The sequence below is a fragment of the Sinocyclocheilus anshuiensis genome, unplaced genomic scaffold, assembly GCF_001515605.1.
Source record: "Sinocyclocheilus anshuiensis isolate Anshui unplaced genomic scaffold, SAMN03320099.WGS_v1.1 scaffold274, whole genome shotgun sequence".
Classification (NCBI taxonomy): Eukaryota; Metazoa; Chordata; class Actinopteri; order Cypriniformes; family Cyprinidae; genus Sinocyclocheilus; species Sinocyclocheilus anshuiensis.
The window spans coordinates 323,329-333,604 of record NW_015547698.1 but is presented as its reverse complement, the minus strand read 5'-3'; the positions used below and the strand labels follow the sequence as shown (position 1 = coordinate 333,604).

At 38.0% G+C, this 10,276-nt stretch overlaps 1 protein-coding gene across 1 annotated transcript in view; it reads left to right on the top strand.

The window, feature by feature from the left end:
* Window positions 1–5,180, top strand: part of LOC107703747 (epsin-3-like) — a 14,515-nt gene extending 9,335 nt beyond the window's left edge. The window contains exons 5-10 of the mRNA XM_016506470.1: window positions 1,235–1,321; window positions 1,394–1,490; window positions 2,646–2,822; window positions 3,197–3,322; window positions 3,408–3,638; window positions 4,784–5,180. Of these exons, the coding sequence (XP_016361956.1) occupies window positions 1,235–1,321; window positions 1,394–1,490; window positions 2,646–2,822; window positions 3,197–3,322; window positions 3,408–3,638; window positions 4,784–5,076 (1,011 nt within the window). The 3' untranslated portion in view covers window positions 5,077–5,180. The remainder of the gene's footprint in view (window positions 1–1,234; window positions 1,322–1,393; window positions 1,491–2,645; window positions 2,823–3,196; window positions 3,323–3,407; window positions 3,639–4,783) is intronic.
* The last annotated feature ends 5,096 nt before the right edge of the window (window positions 5,181–10,276 follow it).

The window sequence follows — 10,276 nt, the reverse complement described above, 5'->3', positions numbered from 1 at the left end:
TGAGTGTGTGTGTGTGTGTGTGTGTGTGTGAGCACAGAGGAGGAAACGCGAGGAGAAAGACGAGCAGGAGGAGTTTTCCTGTTGACCTTTCCTGCTGTTTCAGGAATATTTGCGTTCTCACAGGACATGGAGGAAGTGCAGAAACCACGATCGCTGCTGAAAATAACCGTGATTAATCCAAATCCACCGCAGCGTTCGGCTCGATGTGAGCACTGACCACTGACACGCCCTTCCACAACAGCCAATCACTGCCTGCCGTTCGGTGTGTCCTTCAGCTGTTGTCATGGAGACGCAGCAGGGCATCCAGTGTCTCTGTGCAGGTATCTGAGGAACCGCGGCGTGTTTCAGGGTCCTCAAGATGAGTCTGAAAAATATTTAAAATATTCAAACTATGCATTGAAAAAAAAAAGTAAACTGAAATTTAATCCATTTATAATAGTACAATGTATATTGTAATAAAAAACAATAAATTATTACAAATAATTAACAAATTTCCCCTCAATAACTGTTGTTTCTAATTGAATAACAAAGAATTCTTGAAACCAAGAGGGAAATTCATTTTTTTAATTAATAATTATTAATAATATATTAAAACAGTTAAATTCTAAATTAAAATGCAAAAACTGCAATCAAGATGTAAACAGAAATGTATTTAGTATGCTATATATTATTTAATAATTCTATTTACAACTGTAATAATATTATTGTTCTTTAATTAATTAATTATTATTTTTCCTCCTCAATAGCTGTTTGTTTAATTATTGTTAATATATTAAAATAGTCAAACACTTCCCCCCCACAGTAACTGCTGTTTTTAATTGAAAAACACAGTTCTTGAAACTCAGTAAGTCACAAAATGAATCACGGTTACTATAATATTACATAATATATCAATACTCCCAGGTTCTATTAATAAAAAGGTTTAAAACAAGCCAGTATGTTGGCCATCGTGGGGCAAAAAGCTTGAGAAACGCTGGATTAAACCATTAAGAAGGCCTTTAGAATTTCTTTATTTTTGTTTTCTGTATTTTCCACATGTTCTAACTTCTTTGTTTAACACGTACTAACTGATTTTTCCTCCTCTGATGATGATATGTCCCTGTTCCTCAGCTGTATTTCTCCTGCAGTGTTTTCTGTGAATGTCACGGCGCTCATTAACCTCCTGCTTCTTTAATCCTAATGAATGCTTCCACTAACGAACAGCATCGGCTTGAGCTTGTTTTGTCTCCTGAAGGAGCAGCGCGGCCATCAGGGGGACGACGCTCATCTGCAGAAGGTTCTGGAGGAGAGTAAGGGCGAGCGAGACCCGCGGCCTTCAGAGGTGAGAGAGACACTCAACATCTGCACGATCTGCTGAGCTTCTGACCGACTGACGCTGGCTTTCATCCCACAGTCAGCCAAGATCGATCTGGTGGATATATTTGGTCCCGCGGACCCCTGGGACGCCCCGCCCACCTGCCCCGTGAACTCTGACCCCTGGGAGTCTGTCGGTCAGTGATGAGCGTATTCAGTACTGTGATTCGCAGTCATTCGTTTTTAATAACAGTCGGCGATTTCCTCATCAGGTCGCCGCAGATCTCTTGTGGTCACAGTGTTTCATTCAGCTGGAAAAAAATGTTAATTTCAACGTTGACTTCGTTGAAAAGTTCGTTAACCTTTTAAAACTATTTTGCATTAGACGTTGTTTCAACGTTTTTATCAACATTGAAACTGACGGTAACTGACATTATTTCAGTCACATTTCAATGCAGAAGGTTGGTCATTTCAAAAATATCTCAAAAGTCATCTTGTTAGGACACATAATAACTGAAAGGCTATAAAAAAAAAGATTATTTTTGATCTGGTTGTGTTGATATCGTAATGTTTTTTCAATTTTTTTTCCCGTAATGTCTTATTTTTCATACAGATCTTGTTAATGTTTGATTTATCATTATTTTGTTAACCATTTAACACGATTTACCATTAAACATTATTTCAACCACAATTTAACGTAGAAAATCGGCCAAGTAAAAATATCTAAAAATGATTTTGTGGTCACAGTGTGAATGCTTCTTTAGGTTTCATTAAACTGTAAAAAAAAGTTAAAATTTAAACATTTATTTATAGTACTTTTTTAACTGTTTAAAACTATTTAACATTAAACATTGTTTCAGCGTTGTTTCGATGTTTTATCAACGTTGAACAACAACTGACATTATTTCAACCACATTTCAAGGTAGACCGTAAAAATATCCAAAAATAAATTTAGTTTTGAGTAGGTTTGGGTATCGAGAACTGGTTCCATTTTAGAACCGGTTTCAAATTTCCAAGAACCGGGTATTCGATAAGACATTTCGATTCCGCTTAACGATTCCTGCGTTCGCATTCTAATGTGATTTTAAACCATTTAAGCGCAAAAGGGAAAGACCTTGTGCAATGTTTTGTGTGTCGCGCACAATGACAGAAAAAATATGCTCGACATCTAAATGGTTGACTTTTTTTAATACCTTATTGGAATCTAAACTAGGAATCGATAAACGGAATCGGAATCTATGCAATTCAAACGATATTCACACGATTTGAGGGTTTGTAACTCAACAGTAATACAAAATATTCCAAGGACTTTTTTGTGCGGCTGTATTTAGATCTGGTCGTGTCTGTTTCAGCTGTAGTTAAGTCTAGTAACCCAGGGGCTGATAGTCCCTGGACTGCCCGCCCTTCCTCCAGTAGCCCCGCCCACCCGTGGGGAACCCACCAATCACGTCCTGAACCCTGGGATGCCCCGCCTTCAAACTCCATCTCTAATATGGATGAAGAAGCCTGGAGGAGCCCAGCACGACCAGGTACAACACCTCATGTTAAAAACCAAAGTGAAATACATTTTTGACCAAGTTTTCGTAGCGCCAACCCTTTTAATTGAAATAATGCATTCGTTTAGAGTTTGCATAAAGTGCAAAAAAAGGCTTTTCCTGCCTCAGAAGCGTAATCTATGAAAACGTATTTCTGCCACAGAATAACAATATTAAAAATGCAACTTTTTATCGTGTAATAGCCGGTTTATATCTTGCAGCTATTATTTGTGAGATGTAAACTCGCAATTGCATGAAAAAACGATCGTGAGATAGAACTTGTAGTTTTTATGCTTTTATTCACTTTAAATATGTAAATGATGGTGGCTCATGAGATCCATCTCTATATTCTTTGCTCTTCCTTCCAGTGTCGAGTGTGAAGGACCCGTTTAGTATTCCCGAGGAGGAGGGGCTTATGGTAGAAGGGGAGGGGCCTATAGTGGAGCAGGCGGGGCCAAACCAAGTGTTCAGTCCTCGCTGTGAGAGTCCTGCAGGTCCTCATCACACCAAACCAGACCCTCTTCTCATTTGTTTTCCTCTCGGAGTCGAGCTGCAGCTCATTCTCATCTATCATTTCAGATGCCGATCAGTTCGGTGAGTTGGTGGCTGGTGTTCAAGTGAACGGACGGGGAAATGACAGTCCAGAGACCTTTGACCTCTTTCGCCTCGGGCCCCCTCTGGACGTGGTGACCCCCAGACAGTGCCGGACCCCCAAGGCATTCCTCGGCCCCACCGCTGCCTCCCTCGTCAACCTGGACACACTTATTCCCAGCAATGCGCCGGTCAAGAACAAAAACCCCTTCCTGTCAGGTAGGAAAACATTCACACTCACACGCACTTATTGTTTTGGGGAATTTATTGTTTTATTGAGTGCTTTTGAAGTTTTTTGAGTGCTTTTGAGTACTTTATATAAAGCCAAATAATGTTATGCAATTACATTTACAATGCAAAATACTTTACATACTCCTTTTTTATTTATTCCTCACAATTTTGTTCAGAACTTTGGAATTTAATTTTGATCTTTCATTTAGAAAGTACAAAGAGCATGATTCAAGGGTCATCTTGATTTAATTTATTTTTTTATTATTAACAGGCTTTTTGTGCATCTTATTTGTCCATCTTATAACATCATATTGTATTTGATTCATTTGTTTTCTTAACTTACAGTTAATAAAGTAATCTTTTCAGTAAATAGTAATAAAAAGTTGTTTTATAAAGTTGCTTTAACTGATAAAATCAGCGTAATAAAATGTTTCATCAGCGTAAAGAAAAATATTTCACTTTTGAAAATTAAAAAATGAAGCTGTTTCCTCGTTTTAAGCATAACTAACAAAATTATTAGTTATTTATTCTGTTATTTTTATAATTATATTTATTATTTTTTCATTTATTTAGATATATGTTTAAAAGTGGGAAAGAAGAAATTAACTTTATTATAAGATATTCTCTGAAAAGTCATAGTATTTCATGCAATTTTCCTTCTCATGACGTTTGGGGTTCAATAAGATTTCTTTGAGAGAAATTAATACTTTTATTGATCAAGGCTGCATTAAATTGATCAAAAGATTTCTTCTTCAAATAAATGCTGTTCTTTTGAATTTCTATTCATCAAAGAATCCTGGAAAATAAAATGTCTCACGGTTTCCACAAAAATATTCAGCAACTGTTTTCAACATTGATAATAAGCAGAAATGTTTCTTGAGCAGCAAATCAGCATATTAGAATGATTTCTGAAGATCATGTGACACTGAAGACTGGAGTAATGATGATGAAAATACAGCTTTGATCACAGCAATAAATTACACTTTAAAATATATGCACATAGACAACATTTAATTTTAATTGTAATAATATTTCACAATTTTACTGATTGTACTGCATTTTTGATCAAATTAATGCTGCCTTGGTGAGCAGAAGAGACTATAATGATATTTTGCGTTGGGTGTCTTGTGCAGGTTTGAGCACACCGTCTCCCACAAACCCCTTTCACTGTGAGCAGCCCAGACTGACTCTGAATCAGATGCGTCCTCACTCCACGTCGCCGCTGCCGGCTCATGCTCTGTCCTACAGCGCCTCCCTCCCGCTGCCAGTCCTGCAGCAGAGGCCCCAGACTCTGCCCTCTTCCTACACGCAGCCGCACCACGGCCTGCTGGACATACCCGGCAACCTGCCGCAGCCGCTGCTGCCCCTCACAGCCTCCACCCAACAAACACAACACCCCGGCCAAAGCCACAACCCCTTCCTCTGAGGAACCGCATTTACATGTGGGAAACGGATACTGAAACCAGATTACGGCGATTCGGTTTCAGTGTGAATGGACTGAAGAGCTGATCTAAAGCCTAAAGATGGGAAACGGAGACTGAAACCGGATTACAGTAATTTGGTTTCAGTGTGAACGGACTGAAGAGCTGATCTAAAGCCTAAATAATGGGAAACAGAGACTGGAACTGGATTACAGTGATTCAGTTTCAGTGTGAATGGACTAAAGAGCTGATCTAAAGCCTAAAGAATGGGAAACGGAGACTGAAACTGGATTACAGTAATTTGGTTGCAAATCAGCATATTAGAATGATTTCTGAAGATCATGTGACACTGAAGACTGGAGTAATGATGATGAAAATACAGCTTTGATCACAGCAATAAATTACACTTTAAAATATATGCACATAGACAACATTTAATTTTAATTGTAATAATATTTCACAATTTTACTGATTGTACTGCATTTTTGATCAAATTAATGCTGCCTTGGTGAGCAGAAGAGACTATAATGATATTTTGCGTTGGGTGTCTTGTGCAGGTTTGAGCACACCGTCTCCCACAAACCCCTTTCACTGTGAGCAGCCCAGACTGACTCTGAATCAGATGCGTCCTCACTCCACGTCGCCGCTGCCGGCTCATGCTCTGTCCTACAGCGCCTCCCTCCCGCTGCCAGTCCTGCAGCAGAGGCCCCAGACTCTGCCCTCTTCCTACACGCAGCCGCACCACGGCCTGCTGGACATACCCGGCAACCTGCCGCAGCCGCTGCTGCCCCTCACAGCCTCCACCCAACAAACACAACACCCCGGCCAAAGCCACAACCCCTTCCTCTGAGGAACCGCATTTACATGTGGGAAACGGATACTGAAACCAGATTACGGCGATTCGGTTTCAGTGTGAATGGACTGAAGAGCTGATCTAAAGCCTAAAGAATGGGAAACAGACTGGAACTGGATTACAGTGATTCAGTTTCAGTGTGAACAGACAAAAGAGCTGATCTAAAGCCTAAAGAATGGGAAACGGAGACTGAAACTGGATTACAGTAATTTGGTTTCAGTGTGAACAGACTAAAGAGCTGATCTAAAGCCTAAAGAATGGGAACGGAGACTGAAACCGGATTACAGTAATTTGGTTTCAGTGTGAACAGACTGAAGAGCTGATCTAAAGCCTAAAGAATGGGAACGGAGACTGAAACCGGATTACAGTAATTTGGTTTCAGTGTGAACAGACTGAAGAGCTGATCTAAAGCCTAAAGAATGGGAACGGAGACTGAAACCGGATTACAGTAATTTGGTTTCAGTGTGAACAGACTGAAGAGCTGATCTAAAGCCTAAATAATGGGAAACGGAGACTGAGACTGGATTACAGTGATTCAGTTTCAGTGTGAACAGACAAAAGAGCTGATCTAAAGCCTAAAGAATGGGAAACAGAGACTGGAACTGGATTACAGTGATTCGGTTTCAGTGTGAATGGACTGAAGAGCTGATCTAAAGCCTAAAGAATGGGAAACGGAGACTGGAACTGGATTACAGTGATTCAGTTTCAGTGTGAACAGACTGAAGTGCTGATCTGAAGTCTAAAGAACTATTTACTGTTGGTTTTTAGCAAAAGTACTTTTCCAATAAGACGATACACATTTAATGCAGGCTGGCTTTATTAACTTACATGCGTTCGTCTGTATTCTGCGTGATAATCGCTCAGCCTGGATTATCACATTTATATCGAGCTTAAAGTCAACATGAAATCAAAATGGACTCCTTTTACTTTCCTAACACACAATCCTGATCTTATTGTGCACTTATAGGGTTCCCACTCTTTTTCAGTGATAATTTTCCAGGACTTGGAGGACTTTTCCAGGACATTTTTAATGTAAATAGAAATGGGAATTAACTACAAGGAACACACCCTAAAGTAACATATTCCTCTCTCCAAAAGTCTTTAAAAACATACAGTTTATGGTCATGACATAACTATAAAATCAGTTCTTTAATATGAGCTCTTAATTATACATTACAACAAATGATTTTCAGTACCATACCAAAAAAAATATTGAAAGTATTTAACTATTTCAAAATAAAAATAAATTAATCATTAATCAGTATTGCTTTAAAAGGGTCAAGTGAAAAACTTAAACACTTAAACACCTCCGATTGGCCATTGCATATCACTGTTCACGGAAAGCAATATAAATATGCACAGAAGCGTTTGAAAGCATCCGCCTATCAGCGAGTACTGAACTGAGTCTGTACTTGGTACCACTGCTGCAGAAAGGCCTCAGTATCGACTTGGTACAAAAGTACTAATAGACTACTTTTAACAATAATCAAATTTATTAGTCAAGTTACTGAATTACTGTTAGCAAAGCTGCTTTCCACTTTACTACAAACATTCATTACAATACTTAACAGCATCATTCAACATACTTCTCTTAAAGTTCACCACTGGATAGAAATATGGGAATCACAACACTGTCCACACTGTCCAAAGTCAGTAGTGATGCACCAATCTTGATTTTTCATGGTCAATTTCGAACAGGCCGATTCCGATACTGATATGTTAATGTTTATTTCATTTTTTAAAGCAAGAGATAAGATAGAATGAAAATATGACTACATGAACAAGAAGTTATTTTCTCTGTTACAGGCCAAACTCTGTAGCCTCTTGGTTACCGCATGCGGTTATAAACACTACTTCAGTATGCATTATACAGAGGCAACATCTAAACTTTTCTGAAGACAGTAAGTTCCCCTCAGAGATACATTTATATAAAGCCCCACCCCCAATTCAATATTTAGATTTTCGTTCAATACTTTGTCATGGTGAACAAGTGAGCTGCTCTGTCTGCTACAGTATTTTCCCCTCGTTGTGTTCATCTTCAGCGTCTCTGGCCTTTGTTAACGTCCCGTTTACAGACTTCGTCATCAATGCATGTTACTATTGGTGATAATCAAAATACCATAACATGCTCTGACCATAAAAAGACATTTCAATTGGGTCACATAATCAGGGGTTTTCAATCTTTTAGAAGCCATGGACCCACAAAAATATGATGATTTTAAATACAGATATAAAATTTTTAAGTGAACTATACCTTTATAAATGTCTAGGTGAACTTACCATTTACATGGTCTTAACTTTGTGTGATTCAATAATACAAAATTGTTCAAAATGAAACAAAATTGTCCATATAATCAGACACTTAAATTGATTAATTATATTAACAACAACAAAAGACAGCTATATATGTTCATGTATAAAGACCCAGTTTATACTGTGAAAAATTAATATTATAAATGTGTAAAATATTATTTGGAAATGTTTTAGTTATGTTTTTTTATTTATAGTTACTATAGTACTTTAGTTAAATATTCTTGGTTTATTTATTTATGTATTTATTTATTCAAAATCATTTTTAACATATATTTTAATCAAATTTATCATTTATTTTTACAGTATTTAAACTGTTTTTCTGTAAACATTTTTTCATGGATCCCCTAAAACTCCCTTAACTCTCTTGTGGCTCCGTGGGAGAAAAATAATCTTAATCGATCTTTAAAATAATCTTAATTGGCATTATTTATTTATTTATTCATTCATTCAAAATCATTGTTTACTCTTAATTTTATTCCCAGTATGTACACTGTTTTTCTGTAAACATTTGCAATCTTTTCCAAAACTCTCTTACGGACCCCTGGGAGAAAAATAATATAATAAATAAATAATAACCATATAGTTATCTGGGCATTTTTAAGGCTACTCATGTAGGTAGTTTTTTACGCAAATAGTAAATGTAGTAACTTAATGCTGGTTAATAAAATGCAAATGACAGCAATAATAGCCATTCTGGTATGCAATGTCCACTTCTCACCATATACTCAACTCCTGATGGATAAAATCCCAGCTGAATATCCAGACTTACGTCACATTATGGGTTGTGATCGTCGTTTCATGTTGACTTTATGACGTTGGCTCGAAGCTTCGCTCTTCTGCTGCACAGGAACAGCATGCTGCTAATGAACTTAGGGAGGGGTTAAATGTCAACATTTCAGTCAAAAACACCCTACGCTGGATAAACGGAGGGACATTTCAGGAACACAACAGAACTAATGAATCTCCACCAGGAACAAACTCACTGTCCTCCCCTCGTTCCTCAGACATCTCCCTCCTCGTTTCCTTTCTGTTGCCTTCAATCGATGGATCTCGCACGATGAGATCCGGCACTGATTGTAACCGAGCTCCTCCACGTGCCTGTCTCACCGACAGTCCCACAATGCACTGGGGCTGGCGCCTCACTTCCTGTTCGGATCTCAGGAGCACCACCCACAGAAAGCCGTATAGCCAATTAAAACTCACTGACACCGTCTGTCTGAGAGGATTGCTACAGACTCGATATACATCAATGCTGAATGATCCGATGCTGTAATTTCCTCCACTCAGAAAAGTGATTGAAGAACAAGTACCAGCTTAACTGTTAATCACTGCTCATGAGTATGCCATCCAGTTTGTTCTAGTAAAGGAGAACCGGGTTAATCATTTAATCCACTATGAGTTAAATGGTGTGTATTAAAGACACTAATAAATGAATGTTATTCACTTTTAACGCTGATTTTTCTTTCCCTCAGCTCTCATAAGTGCATTATGTGTCCTGCAGAGGACGCTCTTTCTTAATCAGCTGTCCAGTATTTGGATTATGAATATAGAGCAACTTTATAGTGATGTACAATGCTGAGATCTTGAGAGATTTAATGTCTTTTATTTCAGTTGATTTCATCTAAGGCTGTGGCTGAAGTCAGTTGTAGTTTGTTCTTATTACACTTTCTTTCAGTGCTAGTTCACAGCCGCTGGTTGAATGTTTGAAAGAATGTTTCAGGAACATCAAACTAGCCTTTAAATAACATTCTATTAACGTTAAGGAAATGGGACATTTTCATGTTCTTGGAATGTTACAAATCAACGTTCCTAGAATGTTGAATTTTAAATCAAAAAATAAGTTGAAAGAACGTTTGGGGAACATCAGACCTTTTAGAACACATTCCTCTGATGTCAAGAAAACTGGGCGTTTTTTACGTTCCCAGAACCAACACTGAATATTTGGAGAACGTTCTTATAACAAAAATCTGTTAGCTGGCTGCTTAATGACTGATTTGAAAGCTAATTTCCACTGCGACTAGAGGGTGAAACCCTCACAG